This window comes from Pectinophora gossypiella, chromosome 20, assembly GCF_024362695.1.
Source record: "Pectinophora gossypiella chromosome 20, ilPecGoss1.1, whole genome shotgun sequence".
In the NCBI taxonomy this organism is placed as follows: domain Eukaryota; kingdom Metazoa; phylum Arthropoda; class Insecta; order Lepidoptera; family Gelechiidae; genus Pectinophora; species Pectinophora gossypiella.
Genome location: NC_065423.1, coordinates 9,509,541 through 9,535,872, shown reverse-complemented (window position 1 = coordinate 9,535,872; position 26,332 = coordinate 9,509,541). Strand labels below are relative to the sequence as shown.

General features: G+C 41.2%; 1 protein-coding gene across 2 annotated transcripts in view; it reads left to right on the top strand.

Moving 5' to 3' along the window:
* Positions 1–25,780, top strand: part of LOC126376187 (cholesterol transporter ABCA5-like) — a 70,558-nt gene extending 44,778 nt beyond the window's left edge. Inside the window, exons 15-34 of one of the 2 annotated variants that reach the window (XM_050023409.1) lie at positions 829–904; positions 1,783–1,959; positions 2,894–3,066; positions 4,059–4,308; positions 4,781–5,132; positions 5,976–6,162; positions 6,769–6,885; positions 7,169–7,388; positions 7,927–8,014; positions 8,346–8,514; positions 8,953–9,102; positions 9,215–9,418; positions 10,228–10,388; positions 11,052–11,259; positions 11,960–12,051; positions 12,730–12,820; positions 13,381–13,456; positions 13,728–13,854; positions 20,144–20,310; positions 20,653–25,780. In XM_050023409.1, the coding sequence (XP_049879366.1) occupies positions 829–904; positions 1,783–1,959; positions 2,894–3,066; positions 4,059–4,308; positions 4,781–5,132; positions 5,976–6,162; positions 6,769–6,885; positions 7,169–7,388; positions 7,927–8,014; positions 8,346–8,514; positions 8,953–9,102; positions 9,215–9,418; positions 10,228–10,388; positions 11,052–11,259; positions 11,960–12,051; positions 12,730–12,820; positions 13,381–13,456; positions 13,728–13,854; positions 20,144–20,310; positions 20,653–20,765 (3,198 nt within the window). In that variant the 3' untranslated portion in view covers positions 20,766–25,780. Of the gene's footprint in view, positions 1–828; positions 905–1,782; positions 1,960–2,893; positions 3,067–4,058; positions 4,309–4,780; positions 5,133–5,975; positions 6,163–6,768; positions 6,886–7,168; positions 7,389–7,926; positions 8,015–8,345; positions 8,515–8,952; positions 9,103–9,214; positions 9,419–10,227; positions 10,389–11,051; positions 11,260–11,959; positions 12,052–12,729; positions 12,821–13,380; positions 13,457–13,727; positions 13,855–20,140; positions 20,311–20,652 lie in introns of both variants that reach the window. The other variant, XM_050023408.1, reaches the window with a different exon arrangement.
* The last annotated feature ends 552 nt before the right edge of the window (positions 25,781–26,332 follow it).

Sequence of the window (26,332 nt, the reverse complement as noted above, 5' to 3'; positions counted from 1 at the left end):
TTCGAGCCCAACTGGCCACCCTCAGGCCTGGGGGATTAAAATGGCCACATCGAAGCAATTCATCTAAGAAAGCAATGTTGCAATTTGACATGTGCTCATATAAAATTAAGTGCGCAATGCAAACAAATGTCAAATAGCAATATTGCTTTCTTACATGAATTGCTTCGATGTGGCCATTTTAACCCCCCAGTTCTCTTTTTTGTACCGATTGAGAGTCCTCAGCGCTCCCCATTTGTCCGCCAAATCTAGAATAAGTCCCGTCTAAATAAAAAAACTTCTCTTGCCACTTTATAATTGTCTTTTCTAATGTTGTGTTTATGTACAATAAAGCGTAAGGTTTTTTTTTTGACGTGACTTATTGTAGATTTGCCGCAGATGGCATTAACTACTTGGCCGGACGAATGGGGAGCACTGAAGGCTCTCACCCGATACAGCGTTTAAGACAACAGGCCTGAGGGTGCCCAGTTGGGCGCGAACCTCGGCTCAGGGCGTCGTTAGAGAGGAAAAATATTTGAAAGAATTAATCGACCCCAGTGGGTCGATAGCGATAAGCGCTGAATGAGGGAAATCGTCAACCACGCCGGCGGGGTCGGTATCGGGGTCCTGAAGTGTTTGGTGTCGCGAGCTGATTGGCTGCCTCTATGGCTAGAGTAATAGGGTCGTCGGGATCGTAAGAGCGTAAGGTAGTATTAGTAGAGGAGTACCTAGTAACTCTGGAGATATGTGATTGGTTTTGACTACACTGTAGGTATTTGGTATATTTTTCAAGCAGGAACTGTCAAGACAGGTGGAAAGTTTGTTCTAACACAGCTTTATGTTCTATTCCAGGTGCGTTGCGCAGGAACGTCGCTATTTCTGAAGAACAAGTTTGGTATTGGATACCATCTGACTCTTGTATTGGATGGTAAGTGAGATTAATGTTCATCATCACCAGCCCATAAACGTCCCCACTGCTGGGGCACGGGCCTACCCTGTGGATGGATAGGGAAATCGGGCCTTAAACCATCACGCGGGCCCAGTGCGGATTGATGGTTATTAACGACTGCTAATGCAGCCGGGACCAACGGCTTAACGTGCCTTCCGAAGCACGGAGGAGCTCGAGATGAAAACTTTTTTTTTTGAGATTACTGTTATGTCTGCCTTTTCCTCTGAAACTAATGAGCTGCTGCGCAGGCCCTCACTCACGCTGCTCCACTGCGGGTTAATAAAGATGTTTTAGCTCGTAGCCAACCAAAGTTGAAGACTATTGACGTGCCGTGCCTTAAGCCTGCAGGAACCCAAACTGGAAACTACCCTCATCCTTCCAGTGATTATCAGGATCAGTTGCTTAAAGTTGCGCTTTGTTAGTCAGCACCTACCGATCAATCAACAAAAAAATGAAATAAAAAAAACACTTGATATCAACTGAGAATCATGGCCTGAATCATCCCTCAGTTTTCGTTACTATGTCACTACCTGTATACTCGTATATTCCTACTTATTCTGTTGTGTGTCTTTGTATAGATTCCAATTCTCTATATTTATGTATAGTGTATTTGTATACCTATTAGTAGTTACGAAGTGTATTACCCGTTTTCATTGCACCGTCTCGCATCCAAGATATTCATGGCTGATTTCTGGCGGTGGTCGCCTGGGAGAAATCGCTTCAGAGCAATAAGGCCGCCCAATCTTTTTCTTCTTATCGTGTGGGTTGTGAGATGGAATACCAGCCCATTTGTACTGTTGCTAAATGTTTGTATGTTTTGTTTGTGTGGAAATGGATATGTGATTTGATTGATTCAGGAGCTTGTCGCGAGCACCAGATCACCCGCCTGGTCCGCGGTCACGTCCCGCGCGCGGAGAAGGCGCGCCGCCATGGCCGCGAGCTGTCCTACATTCTGCCACACTACGCCGTACACTTGTTTCCGCCGCTCTTCCAGGCCATAGAACATGAGATCAAGGAGAAGACCAATAGACTTGGTAAGATATGAAGGAAACTATTACCTGTCGTGCAAAATACTACGTATATAACGGTAACTCTCCACTCCGCACCAATTTCAACCAATTCGAATAGGGTGCCGATCTCACCCCCTCTTAGGCTGGTATTAATAAACTAATCTCAGCTGAGACTTCCCTCAAGATCATGCTCAAGTCCCTGTTTTTATATAAGAACTGTCACATTGACATGATCTTAAGGGCGGTCTCAAAGCTGAGATTAGTTTATTAATGCCACCCTTAGTCTTACTCGTGGTCGTAAACCGCTAAGGAGTAAAGAAGCGCGCGCAAGGATTGTCTGTCTCGCTTGCACTGGTCAGTCTATCTATAGACTGTCGATAGTGGCCTATTGGTAGGTATCAGTAGACTGAACACGAAATTACAATAATTTTCTTCTTCTATTGTGTAAGTAATGAGGTTGATTACCAACCTCATCAACCCTGGTGTCAGCCGCCAAAGGCCCATGACGTGGCACATTTATCGACTACGTACTTGCATCAGTAAGTACCAACTGGCACCGATGGCTTAACATGCCTTCCGAAGCACTCATCATCTTACTTTCGGACGCTCGGGTGATCAGCCTGTAATGGGGACCTCCGGATCGTGAGCCCAATGCTCAACAACTGGACCATGGAGGAGTATTCTTCCACTTCTTCTATTGGCTTCGTCCATTCGTAACCAAGGTTCTTTTACCCAATAGAATCAATTCAAAAGTGCCATGATAATTAAGTGATCATCATCATCATCATCACCAGTCCATTAACGTCCCCACTGCTGGGGCACGGGCCTTCCCTATGGATGGATGGATAGGGAGATCGGGCCATAAACCACCACGCGGGCCCAGTGCGGGCTGCATTAGCAGTTGTTAATAACCACCAATTAAGTGATTATTTTACATCATTACCTTCCTTTCGACCAGGTATAACAAGCTACGGCGTATCCATGACAACGTTGGAAGAGGTATTCCTCAGCCTGGAGGGGGAGAATGACGACGAGATAGAGGCGGTTGAGGGCGTGTCCTCCGTGAAGCTGGTTAGGGCGCGTGCGCTGTCTAGGAGCCTATCCCTACAGAGCAAGACGCTCAGCTATCAGGTTTGTTCAAACACAGCCTCTGCCGCATTATGTTCATAACATATTAACATAACAGGTACTTTATTCCACAAACAGGAAATACAAATAAAACAAAAGACAAATAATTGAGTATTGAGAAATAGAAGCACTTTTTGGATACTATGTTTACAAGGGATGATACAAATGTGATGAAGATTTAAAAAGGAGAGTAAAATTGGGTAATTCAGTGAATGGGAAAATGCATGCAGTTGTTAGTAGCCAATGTATCTTGCAAGATGCGAAGATGGCTGTTCACAATTTTGAAACTTGTACCTATGCAGACTAGTCCCTACTCTTGGGTATGGCAGAAGAAGCATAAAAGTAGGACTAATGCCGTAGAAATGAGGTCGTTGTGTAGCATTTGCGGTGTTAAAATGGGTGATAGACTGAAAAACAGTGTGATAAGAGAGAGATGCACTATTTCTATTAAAGTAATTTGGTATTATATTATAACGTATTTACACCATTAACACATGTTTATGGAACGCGATGTTCGTGCGTCACCCAATAGGGTCCACTAATACCAGCGTCGTGGTTCACGCCGCGACTTGTGCTGAGTGAGGCCCTTTTATCTCAGGACGTCCACCACCACCTTATGATCATTTCGACTAACATCCTTCTTGCTTTTTTGTAATTATTTTAGTGGAAATAAGATATGATATTGTTGTCTTTCTTTTTGTGTGTGGCGTCCTTTCATAATAAACTATTTCTATTCTATTCCATTCTATTCTATGTGGTGTAAAAGACGATATAGTGACTAAGATTGAGAAGGGAATGTTGAATTACGAGAGCGGTATATAAAGCGAAGGTTGGTGCTAGGGCTGGCAGGGGAAGACCTTGAAGGACGTATAATGACTAAATTGGACATGTCCTTAGAAAAGGTTCAATACGATCTACTCTGAACCGGCGTGTGTGTTTGAAACGATTGGAGGAGGAAGCAAGAAAACTACAATTATTTTCAACTATTCTTCCAGGAGTTAAACGACAAAGACCAGCAAAAGGCGACATCTCTGCCGACCCCACCGGCATCACACGCGCTCCACTCCACCACCCACGGGGTGGAGCACGTCAAGGTGACCCCAGAGGTCTCAGTGGATGCCCTGGGTGAGCTGGTGAAAACCAGTCCCTCGTGTTGGAGGACCTTCTGCGCTCTAGTCTACATCAGGACTGTCAGAATGATCAGGGATCCGTATAAACTCTACGTGATGATCTTCATGCCAATCAGTAAGTGTTTTAGTACCTATTCCTGAAGTTTATATGTATAATGGCCCCTGCAGACACCTCCTAATTTTATTTTAAGTTATACCCGTCATTTTCTTATCCGCCGAAAAGGAAAGGGACGGATGATTGTCAACAAGTTAATTTTAAAACGAATGAATAACCCGGGCGAATAAAATAGGCATCTCTCTGGCATGTAATTCGTTTGACGTGCTGTCTACTTATGTCGGGTTATTGGCCGATGTAAAATTTGTAAACGGTTGTTTTAGATTTCTTCTTAAAATAGATGTGTATTCCATAAATTTTATGCCTGTCGATTACCGGTCCCTTTCTTTTTCAACGGATAAGAAAATGACAGGTATAACTTAAAATAAAATTAGACGGCGTCTGCAGGAATTAGCACCATTGCCCTGCTGTGGGACGTATGTAAGCTGTTTATATTATAGTTTGTAACATGTCTCAACGTTTTTGTTTTCAGTATCCTGCGCACTGGGTCTCTACATGAAATCGCGCCAGATCGTATTTTTCCGGATGCAGCCATTAAAGTTAGACCCCAGCGCCTACTTCAACAACACTCCTATAGCACTATTTAGTGAACAGGAGAACACTAAAGAAATAATAGACTTGAGAGAATCTCTAGAGTCTATGGGAGCTTATCCCATAGTGGACTTTAATGGGAACTTCTCCAGTCTTCTGGATATGGAGAACTTCGCTGCGTACAACTTGAAGGACAGTCTCATCCCATATGGGAAGATCATGGCTTACTACAACAGCACCTACACGCACAGTTTACCGATTATAGTTAATTTATTGGACAATAGTATTTATAGGTGAGTTATCCGACGAGTCATCATCATCATCATCAGCCGTATGACGCCCACTGCTGGGCATAGGCCTCCCCCAAGGATCTCCACGACGATCGGTCCAGCGCTGCCCGCATCCAGCGGCTACCCGCGACCTCCGACGAGTAATTTAATTTAATTTACCAACCCGCAGTGGAGCGGCGTGGTGGAGTATGCTCTGTACCCCCTCCGGTTAATTGAGGGAAGGCCTGTACCCAGCAGTGGGGTGTGTGCGAACAATTAATAATTTCAATAATAAACAAACTTGCATGAGAAGTATGTGAGGATCGAAATAAATGGAATTGCATGGTGTCTGCTTACCCCAGTGGGAAGTAGGCGTGAGTTTATAATTATATGTCTCTCATCTATACATACCTCCATATTTTTCACTTTAAAAATAGCATATTCATTAATGATGACGTAACTAAATACATAAATACCGGGTTTTAACGGCCTACATGGTTCAATGGTTGAGCGTGAGCTCACGATCCGGAGTTCCTGGGTTCGAGTCCTGGTGGGGAAATATCGCAAAAATCACTTGGGGAGCCCTGATTTGATTAGGTCAGGCTGATCATCCGATTGTTCGAAACTAAGATGATCTGTGCTTCGAAAAGCATGTTAAGCCGTTGGACCCGGTTATTTCTTATTGATGTAAATACGCAGTCGTTACATGAGTCATGTCAAGGGCCTTTGGCGGCTCAATAATAACCCTGACACCAGGGTTGATGGGGTTGGTCATCCACCTCACAGCCCACACGATAGAAAACCGCGTTTTAATCTCCTACTAACGCCATCTACTGTCACTATTATGGAACTTTCTCTTCTTCCCAGGGTTTTAATGTCGGCGTCAAACCTGATGGAGAACTTCAGGCCGATCGAGGTCTTCGCGCACCCATTCCAGCAGACCGAGCAGCAGGAGGAGTTCAACCTCGGCAACGTGGTCTGCGCCATCTTTATGGGCATGATCTTCGCGCTGGTCCCTGTTACTCTGGCCGTCGATATTGTCTACGATCGGGAGGTAAAATGATTTTATTCTTTTCTCAATTACTTCATCATCTCCCTAGCATTATCACGTTTTTCACAGGGTCCGCTTACAGGTCCGGGTTTTTACAGAAGCGACTGCCTGTCCTAACCTAACCTTCCATCCCGCGAAGAGAAAACCAGCCCAATACAGGTTAAGTCACATACCTCCGAAAATTCATTTCTCGAGAATGTGGGTTTCCTCGCGATGTTTTCCTTCACCGCTATGCACATGATATTCATTTATGGAAATACCGTCCTGTGACGTCATCAATAAAAGCGTTCAAACTTTGTACTCATTGTTACTTAATTCATTAATAAAATTCGAAAATAACTCGAAAGGTAAAATGAGGTTGATTTTTGATCATCTTAGACTGGCTTGTATTTCTAGACTAGCATTTTACAATGTATCTTTGAGCCAAGCCAAACACCCTGTTACTAAGATCCTGACACACCACTTTCTCTTCTTCCACTTTTATCAGACTTCAAGCATGCTCGCCGGTTTAGAGTACTCTTAACCGGGCTTAAATCAAAAGTCTACTTATATTTGGAGTAAGTACTTGGATAATCAGCGTTCCTAATGTATGCTATGTGTTATTTTCAGATAAAAGCCAAGAATCAACTACGCGTGAACGGTCTCTCGATGAGCATGTATTTCCTTACCTACTTCACCATCCTCATCTTTATCATGGTGGTCACCAGCGCGGGGGTTCTTGTCCTAGTAAGTTGTTTCATTCTTCTCTTTCAAGTCCGGTTATCAATACTTACATATAAGTATTGCGCTAGTTTAGGTACTCTACTGGTCGAGGAATTTCAAAAACAAGCAAGTTTGAAAGTCTTAATCATCATTACCCTAACATTATAATGCTAATTAAAAAGAGATATTATACTGTAGACGAATTTTTAAATGATAAGTGAATCCGAAACGATTAAACTCATACTTTTAAGTACTTAAATTCAATCAAAAATGTTTTAAATGTTTACTGTAATCTCTTTCTACCCAGGTTATCCTGAACGACATACCGAGCCTGAACAACGGTTCAGCCATCACGATGCTCTGCTTTCTGCTCATCCTGTACAGTCCATCCGCCATCTTGTTCAACACCTGCCTCTCGTACATCTTCGACAAGATGGACTCCGCGCAGAGCATCATGCCTAACATCACCACTTGGGTTGGAGTCATACCGTTCATACTGGTTGCTGTTCTGGATACTTTTAAATGGGGTAAGTTGGACAATGCTCCTGATTCCAGTACACAACGTCGAAATTGATGGGCAGGACACTTGGCAAGACGGGAAGACAACAGATGGACTAAGGCTGATACTGAATGATGCAATATCGAGAGACCACCAGCCCGGTGGTCGGATGACATTGTGAGGTACGCCGGAAAGCAATGGATAAGACTTGCACAGGAAAACGACAGCGTGAAAGAGAGGAGACCTATACCCAGCAGTGGGTGGACAGGCTGAGTAGATAGATAGATATGCCTGCCATTTTGGAAAAAAAAACCTCCCAAAATTTTATATTTTCCATTAACCCGACAGAATTAAGTTGACAACACACGTCAAACGGGTTGCATGTCACTGAGATACCTATTTTATTCGCCCGGGTTATTAAGTCATTCATTTTAAAATTAACAGTTGTCAATCTTCTCGGCTGATAAGAAAATGACGGGTATAACATAAAATAAAATTAGGATTAATTAGTCATACTCATACACAAGTTGTGAAATAAAACATTTGCTTCCATTTGTATCTTCCAGGAAGTGACATCGCGTTCTACCTGCACCTGGTCTTCAGTTTCCTGGACGTCATGTACATACCTTACGCCATCATCTACTACGTTGACAGGTGTGTATACTTTGCCTAATTCTTAACGTTTTTCTAGGTTACTAAAACTTTGAACGACCTCCGTGGTCCAGTGGTTCAGCGATGTGCTCACGATCCGGAGGTCCCGGGTTCGAATGCCGGCGGGGATCTATCACGAAAATCACTTTGTAATCCCTAGTTTGCGGTTAGGACATTACAGGCTGATCACCTACTTAGATATCTGTATATATGATATACCTTTGACTACCCCAATTGGGATGTAGTCGTGAGCTTATGTTACGTATGTTATGTTACTACACTCTCTTAGACAGAAAATCTATCTCACATCTTAAGCTCTCTCCTACTAACTTAGAGTCTTCGTAACCTGTAACCTACGTGGGCTCTGCACGACGCCGGCGCTGTCCATTTACTTCACGGCCGAGGTGTGGGTGTTGATCGTTGCCATGCTGTTCCACGTGCCAATATGCGGGGCAGCGTTACTGGCCGCTGATAGGCTCAAATCTGGCGGCAGGATATGCCCGGTGAGTTCCATCTAGTCTTACCAATCTTCTTCTATGATGTGGGGTTGTGCAGTCGTTGACATCACCAACCCAAGGACCGGTATATAACTCAGTATTACTTGATAATTGTGGCCCCATGTTGGGCGCCATTTTAACCTTCGACCCTAATAACTCGACCATCTACTGTATAAGATTTCAACAACTCTAAATCTACCATCATTGAATGACTGTCTACTTTGTTATTTTCTTTTGAAAAAGTATTTTATTTTATTATAACTGTCTAGTGAAACTACCTGTAGCCCCACGTTGGGCGCCATTTTACGTTCAGCTCTAATAATAGTCAACAACAGGATTATATCAAATATCTATCTGTACTTTTATTATTATAGTTCCTAAAATGAACTACTTTCAATATTTTCAATATATATCAACGTATAACAAGGCCACTTCTCCCTCCAGCGCAAGCGCAGCACGGTGGCGCTGCGTACGGACGCGGAGGCGGAGGCGGGAGGCGAGGCGGGCGAGGACGAGGACGTGCGGCGCGAGCGGCGCCGCGTGCACAGCATACTACACCAGCCGAGCGCCAACGCGCCCGTGCTCGTCGTGCACGTAAGAGCATTATTATTATTATTATTTGTATGTCGTTTCCATATCTCGGGCCTATGGAGTCCTTAGACCATTTGACTAAGTTGTCATGTACCCTATTTGCTTCTCCCACCAGAACCTCCGCAAAGAGTACAAGGTCCGCGGCAGCGGTGGCGGTGGCTGCTGCGGCGAGGGCGAACCAGGTCGCAAGACGGGGCTCCAGCGACTCAGCCTGGCCGTCGAGGGTGGCGAGGTCTTCGGGCTCCTCGGGCACAACGGCGCCGGGAAGACCACCACCATGAAGATCATCACAGCTGAGGAGAGGCCTACTTGCGGCACGGTAAGAGTCTTATTCTTCGGAGACACAGCGTCTACAGGCAATGTCATGATTCCAAGTTTCATACTATGATGATCAATGGCCGCTGGGCTGTGTTTATTTCCCTCAATCAGCGCTTAGCAATGCGATTGACTAGGGTCGATTCGAGGTTGCCCTGAGCCGAGGTTCGCGCCCAACTGGGCACCCTCAGGCCTGTTGTCTTAAACGTTGTACCGGGTGAGAGCCTTCAGCGCTCCCCATTTTTCCGGCCAAGTAGTTAATGCCATCTGCGGCAAATCTACACGTCAAAAAAAAGCTGGGTTGTGAAAGTGTTATTAAGGAAGCAAGCGAGCTGCTTGATGGCAAATTAATGACCATTTGCGAGACCTGAGGCGCTGACCATGCGTTACCGACCTTTGGAAGCCCAACTTTATGATTTACAGCACTGACCCGTACTACGAGAAACTCACAAAGACAAATTTTGGACTGAAGCAATATTGCCATTTGACGTTTGTTTGCATTGCGCACTTACTTTATATATGCGTAAATGTCAAATTGCAATATTTGATGTGGTCTTTGTAACTCCCCTGGACTCACCTTTCCAGCAACTAGACAACTGTGTCCTTAATCTACACAATTCCACAATTTTTCGATGTTTCGCTCACAATCAGGGTCTTATAGTTTTCAGAGGTAGATACTGAAGATGCAGTAATGGTATTGTAAACCAAAGGGACCTTTTGCGACCAAAGGATTTTGAAAAAGAATTTAGCACGAAACCACGTATAGATAAGCCCACAGAGCCGAATAATTTCATCCCCCATTTTCCCTTCTAGGTGATGTTGGGTGGGCAAAACATCGACGAGTCCCAGTCATCGGCATTCCAGATGCTGGGCTACTGTCCGCAGCACGACGCGCTGTGGAAAAATGTCACCATTCGCGAGCACATCGAGTGCTATGCCGCCATTCGGGGGGTCAGCAAGCAGGACACGCCTAGGTAACTCCATAAATGATTTAATAAAAAAATACTAAAAGAGCTCCGCACAGATTAGAGTGATTAGTTATTAAACACTGTATTATTTATTTTGCCCCACGTTGGGCGCCGATACAACATTATCATCATCACCATCACCAGCCCATTAACGTCCCCACTGCTGGGGCACGGGCCTTCCCACAACACAACAACAACAACACAACACAACAACAACATACAACATTACACAACCAACAACAACAACATAACAACAACAACATTACAACAACACGTGTTGAAGTTTACAACATTATATTAACCAATAATACTTTCACCCTAAAAAGTTACTTTAAAATCTTATTTCTCGTGTTTAACATAAACACGAATCGTATCCATATCAATATTTACTCGATTTGAATTACATATTTGAAAGAATTTAAAATATTACTGTCTAAAGTGATAGTACCTCTTTAAAAACAATAATAAAACACTTTATTGCAAATTTGCAAGACACTTACAGGATAAACTTATTTAAGGTGGGCAAAGGCGGCCTTATCGCTAAGAGCGATCTCTTCCAGACAACCTTCGGCTTGTTAGTGTAATATTGTGTGATTGTGTGTGCATGTGAACAATTGTAAGGTATTCTAATTCAAATTAGATGGTTGAGGTTAATATTTTGTTTTCCAGGATAGTAGACGCGTACCTAAACGGCCTCCAGATAATGGAGCACTCGGGGAAAAACGCGGAGGAGTGTTCAGGGGGCACGCGGCGCAAGCTGTCGTTCGCGTTGGCCATGGTGGGCGCGCCCAGGGTCGTGTTGCTGGACGAGCCCTCCACGGGCATGGACCCGCGTAGCAAGCGCTTCCTCTGGGACACCATCCTGGCTAGTTTCCAGGTACGTCCGTCTTAAGCTGCGTTTCCACTTGGCAACATTTGGCGCGGAACATGTTGCCCAATATGTTGAAAGTTAGCGCAGAACTCTTGTTTCACTACGTTGTCTGTCTACGCGTGTAATACACGTCTGTCGTCAACAACATGCCGCCAGAGGAACTAGTTTTTGGTCCAAATATCAAACAACATTATTATTTTTATATTTCTGCTATTCATCCCCCTAGCATTATCCCGTTTTTCACAGGGTCCGCTTACCTAACCTGAAGATTTGACAGGTCCGGTTTTTTACAGAAGCGACTGCCTGTCTGAACTTCCAACCCGCGAAGGGAAATCCAGTCCAACACAGGTTACACACCTCCGAAAATGCATTTCTCGGGAATTTGGGTTTCCTCGCGACGTTTTCCTTCACCGCTGAGCACGTTATAATCATTTATGATCCAAACATGAATTAGAAAACAAATTTACAATCATTGGTTTAGGCCTGTGCTGAATTCGAACCTGCGACCTCAAAGTGAGAGGCAAGAGTTCTACCAACTGGGCTTCCACGGTTTGACGGCTATTTCTGGCGTTTACATCTTTGAAAAATTATGTACCCGAGTAATGAAAAAATAGGTAATTATCACGATAAATCTAGACAGCGCCACCTATAACGTTTCTGGAGCACGTAGCCTGGAAAGTCCCTCATAAGTTCTGTTTTGTTTCAGGGCAAAAAAGGTGCTATTCTGACGACACATTCCATGGAAGAGGCTGATGCTTTATGTTCTAGAGTCGGAATTATGGTTAAAGGTGGTTTGAGGTAATACTTGGTTTTACAAAATATTCTGATTCTTCTATCGTGTGGGTTGTGAGGTGGATTACCAACCCCGTCAACCCTGGTGTCAGGGTTAATATTGAGCTGCCAAAGGCCCCAGACATGGCTCATGTAACGACTTCAGTAAGTAGTAACCGGGACCAACAGCTTAATCTTACTTTCGGACAATCAGGTGATCAGCCTGTAATGTCCTAACCAAACTAGGGATCACAAAGTGATTTTTGTGATATGTCCCCAACGGTATTTGAACCCGGGACGTCCGGATCGTGAGCCCAACGCTCAAACCACTGGACCACGGAGGCCGTAATATTCTAATTCTACCTACTAACTAACTTCAAAACGTATGAAAATTTCAATTCAGTATAAATGATTTATTAAACTCAAAACAACATACAGTTATCTACAAATAGAAAAACTCCTCCAAAGCATCACACCCAGGCAAAGTGCCCAAAAGACTGGCAGCGTTTCCCCTTTGAACTAGCTGCCAGCCCTTGGGTCGTGCGTTGCCTCGACGAAACGCTTCGAAAGTTCCTTAATGAAACTTTTTGTCTCCGAGCCAATTGGCCCCATCTCTTTGGCAAAAGGTACAAATAAATAGGACTGACCCAAACCCAAATACATATTTTTTTATTTATTTCAATTTGTTTTTTTATTATTCACCAGGTGTGTCGGTTCAACGCAACATTTAAAGAATCTGTATGGTGCAGGATATACGTTAGAAATGAAGATTGGGCAAGGGAATCAGAAGACAACGGTATGAGGCTTAATGTTTGACTCATTTCAAAAAAATCCTCTTAAGTGCTTTATTTTACGTATTTCCGTAGTAAAAATATGAATCACGACGACTGTTTGCAATGCGGATCATTATCGTCATCTCCCTAGCATTATTCCGTTTTTCACAGGGTCCGCTTACCTAACCTGAAGATTTGACAGATCCGATTTTTTACAGAAGCGACTGCCTGTCTGACCTTCCAACCCGCGAAAGGAAAACCAGCCCAATATAGGTTAGGTCACATACCTCCAAAAATGCATTGTGGGTTTCCTCACGATGTTTTCCTTCACAGCTAATCAAACATGAATTCGGAAACAAATTCGACAATCATTGGTTTCCGCCTGTGCTGAATTCGAACCTGCGACCTCAAAGTGAGAGGCAAGCGTTCTACCAACTGGGATACTACGGCTCTCTTTTGTAAACTGTCAAAATGAGGAATCAATCTTGCAACTGACGACTATTTGCAATGCGGATCATTATAGGATAAATATGCTGCACTAATAATATCCTCTTATCCTACCCCTGCTTCATCCCTGTTCCAGATGGACCCAGAGTCGATGTCGCCGTCTCCACTGAGGTCAACAGAAAACTCTCCGTCGTTGGGGGAAGCTGATGAAGGCTAGTATTCATTTACAATTTAAAAACTACAGTAATCCGACGTGGCCCCATGTCGGGCGCCAATTTTACTAAATATAAAAATTAGGATTAGGATCGATGCAAATGTAATTCCATAGTCTCTGCTTATCCTTGTGGGAAATAGGCGTGAGTTTATGTAGGTATGAATTAAGAATGGAAAAAAAATAGAAACAAGTTTGACTTATTCCTTATCGCGGGTAAGTGATATAATAGCAAAATTATCTATTAATTATGAACGTTAAACGGTGCACAGGTGGATCAGGTCGGGGGTCGGTGTCAGCGGAGGCAGAAGCAGAGGTGGAAGTAGAGGCGGTGGACGTAAGCATACACACGCCCCTTGTCGCTGGCACTCCACCACCGCCGCGCATGCAGCATCACAGGTGAGTACACCTTGGCATTTGGTTACTACCCACTGATCTAAGTAAGTAATCCGTGACAGGGGCCTTTGGAGGCTCAATAATAACCCAGAGTTGATGAGGTTGGTAATCCACCTCATAACTCACATATCAGAAGAAGAAAAACAGCTTATATACGTCCCACTGGGCACAGGCCTCGCTTCAATTAACCGAAGGGAAGTTGGAGCATCCGCTGCCAAGACATTAGTCACAGCTTATCCGCCACAAAAATAATGTTATGCTAACACCGAGGAGCTTTATACAGGGTGTAACGGAACGGGGGTATCAACCCGAAGTGTGCCTACTCTGTCACTATCTACAAATCACATGCGAGAGTATTGGCCGCCTAAATTCATATTTGCATTAGTTATGAGCAATTGAATTCCAGGTCTTCATGTAATAAATTCAAATTTGCACAACACTACGTAGCAATCAGCTGTTCAAGGTATTTAACTTTTGAGTGAACAGCTACCACCTCTTTTATTTATGCCTGCCCTAGTAAAGGGTAAACGTGCCAGTGATGGCCATATTAATCAATATTTTTTAAATTGTTTTGTTTCATCCTTGTGAGGCCAAGATTTCCAGACACAATAGTTAAAAAAACAATGGGCTTTGGTCCCGGTTACTGCTTACTGATGTAATAAGTAGTCGTTACATGAGCCATGTCAGGGGCATTTGGCGGCTCAATAATAACCCTCGCACCAGGATTGACGAGGTTGGTTATCCACCTCACAACCAATAGGATAGAACAAGATGTGAACATACATAAATCACGGCTTTATCCCTAATGGACCAGACAGAGCTACAAGTAATTACACATATCTAATATCACACTTACTGCGCTACTGAGGTGGGCAGAGTCACTTTGTTGTACAAGTTTTGTCCAAAAATGTAGTCGATTACCTACATTAATAGTTGATAAAGAAATGTACTTTACAATGCATCTCGTCTCCTTGTGTAGTATGCTTTATTTTATGATTACGTAATATCAGGCTCCCTTAACACCGTCATCCAGGTCAAATGGGCATCACGCTAGCGGCGAATGCGTTCATGGCTAGCTAGGTACGGGACAGTTTCATTAGAATACTTTCAGAGTTTTGCAGGCCCTAAACAACTACTACTACTCATACACAGTTACCACCAATCACTGACTAAGGTGTGCAAGTACTAACACCTCACTTTACAATGGATCAAAGGACACAGCGATTCAAGAGGTAACGACGCGGCGGACGAGTTGGCCAGAAGGGGAACGGGAGGTAACAGCCATCGGTCCGGAACCGATATTGCCGATCTCATTCGGACAGGTCCGCTCGCTGCTACGAACGAGAGCAGCCAACAAACACACCTTTTTTTGACGTGACTTATCGAAGATTTGCCGCAAATGACATTAACTACTTGGCCGGACAAATGGGGAGCGCTGAAGGCTCTCACCCGGTACAACGTTTAAGACAACAGGCCTGAGGGTGCCCAGTTGGGCGCGAACCTCGGCTCAGGGCGTCGTCTGAGAGGAAAAATATTTGAAAGAATTAAACGACCCTAGTAAGTCGATAGCGATAAGCGCTGATTGAGGCAAGTCGTCGACCACGCCGGCGGTGTCGGTATCGGGGTCCTGAAATGTTTGTTGTCGCGAGCTGATTGGCTGATTCTATGGCTAGAGTAATCGGGTCGTCGGGATCGTATTACATACTTCGAACGCCGATGCTATTCAGTACCGTTCCTAAGCGGGATGTATTCGGAAGCCGCAACTACCAGGGGATTTGGTTGGTGCGGAGCAGAATCGAAAAAACTAATTTGAGCCATTGGGCAATGACAGACTTAGGTCAATGTGCAGATTTTCATTGCGAAGGAACCACGAACGATTTTGTATTTCCTGTAGACAGTGGATTTGAGAGAGACTCGCGTGAGCGAAAACTACCCCTGCATAGGTCATGATCGGACGGATGCAAGTCGTGTAGATTCCTAAGGGATAATTTACTACGCTTGTTAAGGAGACAATGAACACGGCCCATTACAAACCTTGAAAGTAAGACGTCTATCTAAGACTACGCCGAGATATTTGACTTGCTCCTCCCAAGGGATCGGCTTGCCAGACATCTTGATGACTTAAGTTGACAGCGTGACCGTGACGTATTATAATAGCCCTTTGAAAAGTACACCGCTGCACTTTTCTCCGGGTTTACCTTGATTCTCCATTTGCGAAACTACTTGCCCAAGGCATTGGCGCGTTGGAGAATTCCGGTCATCATAACTCGACCACGGCACGAAGAATAGATGGCTGTATCATCCGCAAATAAAGCTAGTTCGGTATTAGGGTATTTGGGAATGAACAAACACACCAGACTATGAACCACCGTAAATAAATGCAGGCAGGCTAAGATGGCACTACCCAACATCAATAGTTGTCTCTCCAAAAGAATTCTAAATGTGAAGAGGTCTCCACTAATACAGGTAACAGCTGCAGGTAGCAGGTGTAGCTGTGTGGTCACGGTGATATCAACAAACATCTGTTTACACTAGGTGTCACCGACAAGCCCCTGTGCAGAACCTGCATGGACGAGACAGCGGCCCATGTGCTACTGGAGTGTGAAGGAGCCGCCAACTACCGGGTCCGGCACCTTGGCCAGACGGGGTGCCTCCCTAAGGCGGCCGGCAACGTCAGAGGCTTGTTAGAATTCCTTGGGGATTTACAACATAGTAAAAGCAAAATAAATTTCTCAAGTACCGTTGTGACTGCCTACCCCTTAGTGATACGGGCGTGATATTATGTTAGTATGTTCTGATTACTTATGGCTCTGCCCACCCCATTAGGGATACGAGCAGCTGCAAGTGATTGTGTATCTTATTAACGAGACATTAATGTTACGTTTACAACATAGTAAAGACAAAATTAATTTCTCAAGTAAAGTACCTACCTAACATAACTACTTTTACTATGACATGGTAAAAGTAATCTTAAAATAAGTACTTTCGTACAATACAATAATACTTTATTGCGTACAAGGAATTAAAAACACATAACGTCACCGGGACCAACCGTGCCTTCCGAAGCACGGAATTGCAAATTGCATTGGGACAGTTAATGGGATTTATACCCTGTACCAGGAGGCCAGGGCTCGCGAATAGAAAAAGGCACGCTAGTGTTTCAAACTATCGATAGTTCAGTATCGATTATCGATCACAATCATTTTCAACTACGATTTTGATTGGTAGAAATAAAAAATGTAACTTTTCAAAAAATCTAAATCCATGAACTTTTGAGTGATTGAAATTCAGTTTAGACAATCAACCCACTCAAAATAGCCATACTATCGGAGTGTAGCAATACTATTGACTGAGGGCAAAATTATCGATAGTTTGTTATTAATCCGCAACGATAATATCGATTGTATTGCACTTAATCGATAATGTTTCTGTTAACTTTTTGACCGATAGTCGACTTGCTATCGATCGACTCTCGGTCGGGATAGATTTTATCGATAGTCATTCATTGATCGGCAAACACTAGTGCACCCAAAATTCAAAATGGCGGTGCTGTTAAGGGAAAGTTATCATTAACCATGATAAAAAATATTTTTTTTTGTAAGTATTTTTTTTCCTTTCTAAATTGTAGTCGTATTGTCCAACAGTGAACAATAACATCACGCCTTTTTCCCATTGGAGTAGGCAGAGACTGCGGAATTTCACTTACCAATACACGCTCGTATGTATCGCTACATGCCCGTACCGAACATACGTCACGTCCATACATATCACGCCTTTATCTCTTATGGGGCAGACAGAGCCACAAGTAATCATAACATAGGTACATAAATAATTATCATGCTCGTACCGCTAATGGGATGTTCTTGTGACTCTGCCCACCCCATTAGGGATAAGGGCAGGTACAAGTGATAGTATGTCTTATTATCGACAGATTAATATCGCCTTCTGCTATTGCGCGGGATATTTGCGAAGAAACGTGGCAATTCTGTGTTAGTGCCAGAGAGTGAGCGCGGGTGATTCTTATTAGATAAACTACTTTTTTACTTTTCTAGGTTCAAAGTAATCTTAAAATAAGTACCTACTTTCATAAAATACAAAACATTCATTCATTCAAACAATAGGTACCATAAAAATATTTTATTGCGCACAAAGAAATAACATACCCTTAAGTACCAGGATACTAGGATTCGAAAGAGATAGAAACATGCACACGAAAGTAAACTGTCAAATTATTTGCCAGTGCTTGTTTACTATCTGCGGAGTGAAGTTCGAAATTTTGATTTGTTTTGATAACTGTGATCAGTGATAGTTCGAGATGTCTTTGAGTAATGGAGTTTATTACGAAATGATGATGTGTGTGGGTGCCAGCGATGGCAACTTGAGTGAAGCACGGGACTTGTATCGTCAGCGATTCATAGAAGGTAGACCAGCTGATGAAGCCAGGCAACTGCCTTCATTGCGCTGCTTCAGGCGAATGGTTAACCGCCTGCATTTAACGGGCTCCTTCCACGCGTCATCAGACACTGGCCGCTCGGCGACCCGTGATCCGGAGTTTGAAGAAGCCGTACTGGACCATTTTGCAGCCAACCCAAGGACTAGCACGCGTCACGCTGCCCTGGCATTAGGGGCTGCGAACCATATGCAAGTGTGGCGAGTGATGAACCTAGATCGCCAGCATCCTTATCACATACAACGTACGCAGGAGCTAATTCCTGCTGACTATTTACCTCGTGTGGCATTCTGCGAATGGTACCGAGCTCAAGTGGAAAGCTCACCAGACTTTTCTTCGAAAGTGTTGTGGACAGATGAAGCATCATTTGTAAGAGGGGGGATTAGTAATGTTCATAATGAACATTACTGGTCGCACACCAACCCCCACCTGTCCTCCCAGTCGTCGTTCCAACACCAATGGAGGATAAATGTTTGGGCTGGTATTGTTGGAGATGTGCTTATGGGTCCACACTTTCTGGATCAACACCTGAACGGCGTCAATTATCTGACGTTTCTGGAGAACGATCTGGACGAGCTCCTACAAGCTACGATGCCATTGACCACCTATGTCAACATTGTCATGGGCAACGAACTGGTCTTCCAGCACGACGGAGCTCCGGCACACTTTGCCATTGACGTCCGAAGACACATTGACGCTCGCTTCCCCCTATGGATAGGGCGAGGAGGCCGTGTTGCGTGGCCTCCGCGATCTCCAGACCTCACACCCTTAGACTTTTTTTTATGGGGGTACATAAAGAGCATCGTCTATGCCGTCGAGTGCACCTCAAGGGAGCAGATGCAGCAGCGCATCATTGAAGCATTCCGAACGGTGACGCCGGAGATGCTGCGCAATACCAGGGCATCTACCTACAGGCGAGCAGGTCTGTGCATCGAACGGGGAGGACGACATTTCGAACCTTTCTTGTAAAACGTAAGTCTAATTATTAATTACCTACCTACCTACTTACCCACACATTCACACTTTTGTTACCTATTTACTATTAAATTAAATACCCTACCTAAACAAGTAGGTAATTTTCAATTTTAATAAAATTATGTGAGAATAGTTGTCAAAGCAAAATGACTCCAATTATTAGATGCTTTAGTGTCATTATTGTTTGTTACAGTCGCCGACGCGCCGCCGACTCGGATTGTTTCAATCGGCCGCCGACTCCTTTTGACGATGCCGCCAAAGCCGCCGCGCGCCCGCTCGAATTTCGTACCTATCGCGGCCGTGCGAGCGCCACGAGTACCAGGCGACCAGGACGCGCTAGGAGATTGTGTAGTGCCAATGCAAGTTTTGAGTGTATTTGAGTGGATTAAGAACAGTGACCTCAATAGTGCTGTGCCGCGTTTTTACATGCTGGAAATATTAAAATATTTTTTTTAACTGAAATTGAAAAAAATATCAAAAGTGTTTTTTTTTAACTGAAATTTTGCAGAGAAGACCTACATAAGGTATAGTTTTGTCCCCTTTCGGCTTGATACCCCCCTTCCGTTACACCCTGTATAATATCTACTGAATGATCACACAATACACAATGACAAGACAAAAACGTTTATTTTCATGCGGCCACTGCTGAATACAGATTTTTCAAGTTTAAGCCAATATAAGCTAAAGCCAATCCTCGCAGTTTATTTTTTCCTCACCTCACCAATACTCGAATCTTTAACATCATCAGTTATCGTTTATCTCCGACCAGCCATAAGGCCTTTTTTGAAAGCTCTATGTAAATCATCTCTAAATGCCTTAATATCTTTCCACCTCCATTTATTAACCAATAAATTCTCAACTCAGCAGAAACGAATCATGCGGTGGCGGTGCGAACGCGGAGGCGGCGATAGCTTTAGTGGGGCAGCTGTTCCCGTCAGCCGTATTGGAAGAAAACTTCTCGGAGAGGCTGGTCTTCTCCGTGCCACAGTCCTCCGTCTCCAGTCTGGCCAGATGCTTCCAACAGATTGAGGATGGTACGTGAACAGCCTATACCGTAACATTGATAAACTGTTAATACTGGGTACAGACAGGCCGGTCCTTGTTGATAGAAGAAAAGTATACCTACTCCACACGTAGAGATTATTGAGCTGGTAGCTAACAAAATCTCGAAAAAATAATTAATTTCTGTATTGCATCATTAATCATTAATTTCATAAAAAAACAACTTATTTTAATCTGTTTTCCGGAAGGTTTACGGATAATAAAACATACTACTTACCTTGTTTATCTACCCACATTCTAAATAAATAATAAATACATAAGTCCCACGTTGGGCGCCAAATTGGTGATACATAAAATTATGGATTTCTTTACAGCGAAAGAGAAATTGAACATCGTGGAGTACAGTTTCAGTCAAACCACTCTAGAGCAAGTGTTCCTGAAATTCGCACAATCAGAAAACGTCGAATCTTCAGACCAAGAACATTAATAGTAAAACGTTGATATTAGTATTGTAAGTTAATTTAACAGTTACAATCGCGGTTTATTTGACTTGGTGTCGAATATTATTCGCCTATAGAGTTAATGTGCCTATAATCCTGGGATAATAGCTGTAAGTCAACGTTTAGAAAGGGTTAGCAAGTTTGTTTAAATATTATAATTTGATATGGAGTACATAAATACTTCTACATAAAACCCGTAACCTCAGCAAGTCAAAACTGTAGTGCAGTACACATATACGTACAAACTACACCTTAATTTACGTGATAATAATAATCAAATGTATTTAAGTGACGAACACAAAATGGCGACACTAGTGTCGTTACAAAATGGCGCCGAAAGTATTGCAACAAGATGGCGCCAAGTCAAAAATAACCGCGATAATTTTGTGCTTTCAAAGAGGAAACTGTAAAATAAAATCGCTTCGGATACCAAGTAAGATAAAGTAGTTTATTTCATTGTTTTACAAGCTTCAGTGAAGAGAGAGTATTGTCTAGGTATAGCTTAGGATGTTGATGGGTGTATTTTTTATAATTTGATACGTTTAGTAGCCAGTTTTTTACCATATACACTCATTAAATGAGATTAGTATCGTTTGCCGTTGCGTGTGTTACTTACTTCTTTAAATGAAATGATCTATTAAGTAGAATAAGGTCCCTAAAAAAGTTTGGAAGCTTAACGACTACCACTAATTTAAAAAGAAAAAACATTTAAGTACTTAATTTAAAAAATAACAATACCCCGGGGTTTTTAAAGTTAATTATGTAAGTACCTAATTCTCGGGGTTATTTAATGTTGGCAGAAACGACGCTGTTATAAAAAAACTTATAATGATTTAAAAAATATTTTCGCCATGCGATAAGTAACAAACGCAACGCGTATTATTATGTACATAATATATAAATAATTAATTAATCAGTCTCTGCATACGGTCTAAAAATAAATAAAATTCTACCATTCTGTATTATACGGCCGACAATGGCCCCGATTCCTGCAGACACCTCCTAATTTTATTTTAAGTTATACCCGTCATTTTCTTATCCGCCGAAAAGGAAAGGGACGGTTGATTGTCAACAAGGTAATTTTAAAACGAATGAATAACCCGTGCGGATAAAATAGGCATCTCGCTGGTATGCAATCCGATTGACGTGCTGTCTACTTAACTCTGTCGGGTTATTGGCCGATGTAGAATTTTTATTCGGTTGTTTTCGATTTCTGCTTAAAATTGACGTGTGTTCCATAAATTTTATGCTTGTCGATTGGGTCCCTTTCTTTTTCAACGGATAAGAAAATGAAAGGTATAACTTAAAATAAAATTAGATGGCGTCTGCAGGAATTAGCACCATTATGTACAGACTATAATTTATTGTATCAAATAGTGTATTTATAATTGTTTAGCTTTATTTGCAGTGCCTGAAGTTTAGTAACGCAAAGTACAATATAGGTGGCGTTGCAACAAGACCGTACGATGTTCTACTGACCGACTGCAGCCATTGTTTTATTATGATGATGGCATTCACTACGTGGCTAGACAAATGGAGAGCGCTAAGGGCTCTCACTCGGTACAAAAGATAACTGGCATGAGGGTGCCCAGGTGGGCGCGAACCTTACCCGAGGTTGATCACGCCAATACAATATCATAAAAGCAAAGGCCACAGATCGTCACTAGGACGCTAAGTATAAACAAACTTTCTATGTAAGTATATCGCGTTCTATTTTTAACGTGTTAAGACAATGAATTGTCAAAATGATTTCCATTTATTATTCCATTTATTTTTAAAAACGCGATAATACTTTTCAGTAACATCTTCGTGTTAATAATTACAAACAATAAAATAAATAAACTCGTATCGCATAGTATCTATTCAACATTGTATTAATAATAGGACACTATTATTGTTGAAAATATTTATTTTATTTTAAAAAACGTGTTCTAAATGCCTTTCTAGTCCGTGTTATGTTTAGAACTTTTATTGTAGTGGTTTTTTTATCGATCACGATCAAAATCGCCATTAAGAATAGTTAATAAAATGTGATTTTTCTCTAGTCAACTTGTGTGACCTGTATTTTTTCATCTGGCAAGACCTTTTAAGTTGTCGTAATGTATCAACCAATGACGTTAATTTATGACGTGATATAACCGCCTATGATTGGTTGAAATTTCGTTCGTTTTCGAACGAAGTATACTAAGTATACTCTGTTATATATAGTTTGATTAATTTGACATTTGCTTACATGTCTCTTTCGCACTAGACTGTATACTGTATTTCTGTCCTTCTGTGAAATTAATCAAGCTATGTTCAATAGAGTATAAGGGTTTATTGTATAAGTATAGAGGAGGAAGTTTACGATACGTATAAGTACTTATGTGACGAGCATTAACATTTATACACTTTACTACCATGTCACATTAACTTCATTGTCAAATCGAACTAAGAGTCTCACTAAATATCAAATATTTTAATGCGACAGGGTTACTTTATTAATTAATAAAAAAAGTAGAAATGTATACCCATTTCCTAGGTGTACATGTTAGGTATTGGAAAAGCACAATGATCGAAAGCTCGAATACATTTGACGTTTACTGAAACTTACATTTCAATTTGTTAAAGAAGTTAAAGTGACATGGTACTAAGTGTATACATACCAATGCTCGTGACAGTACAATCTTTCAAAAAAAGTAACATTATACACTTTCCTTAAACAATAACCCTTCTTTGTTGATTGAACGGGTGAATTTTTGAAATTACCTCTTTACGTAATTACGGGGGCGTTTATTAGCATTGTTTTCGTAATAAATAAGGACATCATAGACCAAATTGCTCCACCGAAATAACTTGGACATTTTCAAAATTTCATCCGAATATAAGTAAGTAGATTGTTAAGTATTGGTAAACCAAAGTGATCACGTAGTATCTCATAATTACGGCTTAGCTTATGTTTTATTTTTAAATATTTACATTCATAATTATTTATTTCCATTATTAAATTATTTTATATTTAAAAAATATATTCGAAACATCTTAATTGGTATAAAAACTCATATAACTTCATTAAGTAATTGTTGTATTAGTCTTGTTAAAAAACTAAAAACCTTTTATAAACGTATATTTGTTACAATTCTACAAGTTTTTATTGGCAACACTGGTACAGACTTGCTTTATGATTGGTTGACCGTAATAATGTTGTTAACTGGTGGAAAATTTGTAACAAATATTTTTATAAAAGGGGAGTTCGATTCTCTTGTAAAATTCGTCTAAGGAACTCAACAGTTTAATGGCAATATAGATAATGTACAAATAAGAAAACCAATAGTAAATGGTGCCTATAAATGTATGTCTGGATTTCAATAGTCATTGTAAGACTCATTTTTACTTTTTTTTTGTCTTTATAAGTCTGTTTTATTTCATAATTTTGCGAAAATTTGAGAAATTTGTCAGGGCTTTTTAGTATTATTGTTTCTTGATTAATTATAGAAGCGGTTCCCTGAAAATTATTTCAATTTCTTTTTTATAATTGTAGGCATAAAATAGTCTTAGCATACTGCTTAGACAGACTACTGATCTAAGTATGGATCAATAGTCTTTATGAAAAGCTGTTTTTATGTACAATCTATTTTTTATACTCGTCTTATTAGTATAAAAAAACAACTTAAACATTGACTCACTTATTACGTATTTGGGAATTTTCGTCCCAGAAAAATTTACCCAATCATCCCCTATGACACCAAGTGGAAGTGGACAGTTGAGAAGTTTTATCACCCGGGTGACAACTGGGAAGACATTTCATTATTTCATCATCATTTCAGACATTAAAATATTTCTTTATAAGATGAATTGATTCTATGTGGTCTTTTTAAGCCCCACTGTCCACACCTATTATTATTTGGGTGAATCTCAAAATTTCAAGTTTGGTGGCGAAATTACATATTATTTTTTCGTGAAAAATTGGGTTCCGACATGAAAAAGATCCAAAAGGATCCTCGGTTCCGACATGAAAAAAATTTCAATTTTGGAATTTTTCAATTCCTAATTCTCCCAATTTCCTCAATTTTTCACGAAAACATTATATGACAGTCGCCACCAAACTTGACACATTTTGATATTCACCCATTTACGACCTATTACTAAAACTATTTTATGTCTACATTTTCTAAACAAATGTTAGTAGAATTAAAATATGAATAAGGCAGCATTAGTTCGTAAGTCGGTTTTCATTGGCAAGTGCTTATAAGTACACTGAATGAGTGAATGAATGATGGATTGATGAGTGAATGGAGAATGGAATGGTTTTGTTTTTGTAAAGGCAATGGGGGACTATCCAGGCTACGTTCCTCAAAAACAATATAGATGACGTTGTAAAGATTTTTCTTTGTTTAACCTAATTTCATGGATAACAGACATATGCATCTTTCATCTTTATTTTTGGGAATGAGGACCCTTTTTATGCACCCAGGCACAACACATCATCCACCCATTATTATTTTGAACAACATATTCATATTACCTTCATATTAATCTTGTGTTTGTTATTTTGCATGCTGTGTTTACTTGTAATTAGTCTCTACACTTAGCTTTATATACAGTTGATGTTACCCTAAGAATACACTGTGTAAGATGACTGTAAGTAAACCAATAAATAAATAAACATAATTATATACAAAATCTGATCTAAATATGAAATGAAATGAAATATATTTATTGTGGATCATAGGTACAGTACAGGCGTTCATATCAATTATAAATTGTTTCATCCAGCTATATCCCGCCATATAGGCATACAATGTTAGTTAGGTCTTATAAATCTAGTCTTGCTCGTAAACACATTTTACACATAATCATTATTAGCGTTACAATATTCATAATATCAAATACAATAATAATACAATCAAATTGTCACCACATATACATTTAATTTAATTCATATAATATCATTTAAGTATTCATTCGGAGTATAGTAACATTTGGTCTTTAACATATCATGCAGTTTATTTTTAAAAATATTCATGTCTTTTTAAGTTTACGCGGTTATTATCATAATTAAAGCACATAATAACGGGTTCTTACCGCGTTTAAATGGGGATATGAGACTCCCGATATTGATAACGTGAGGACACAGTGAGTGCGGTTTGTCGTAGTGAGTTTCGTGCGAGTTCAGATGGTTCCGAACATTCCGGTATCAAAAACATAAACAAGCGGCAGAGAAAGAGGGTAGACAGATATGTCTGCCCGTAGGAAATTATGGATCTACCTACTCCACTCCAATCTCATCAGTCATCCCGTGATCATGGCACTTGCAACAGTGTCGAAATATCGGGAGTCTCATATCCCCATTTAAACGCGGTAAGAACCCGTTATTATGTGCTTTAATATTCATGTCATCACATTCACGCATTGATTTAGGCAGTTTATTAAAAATATGGGTTTATTAAAAATATCAAGGAACATTTATTTTTATATATGCTTCTGCCATTAGATTATCTTTTTGAATAATTATGTAGGTACCCCGAGCTATGAGAAAATGAGTAAACTAGTAATTATCAAGTTAAATCTGAAC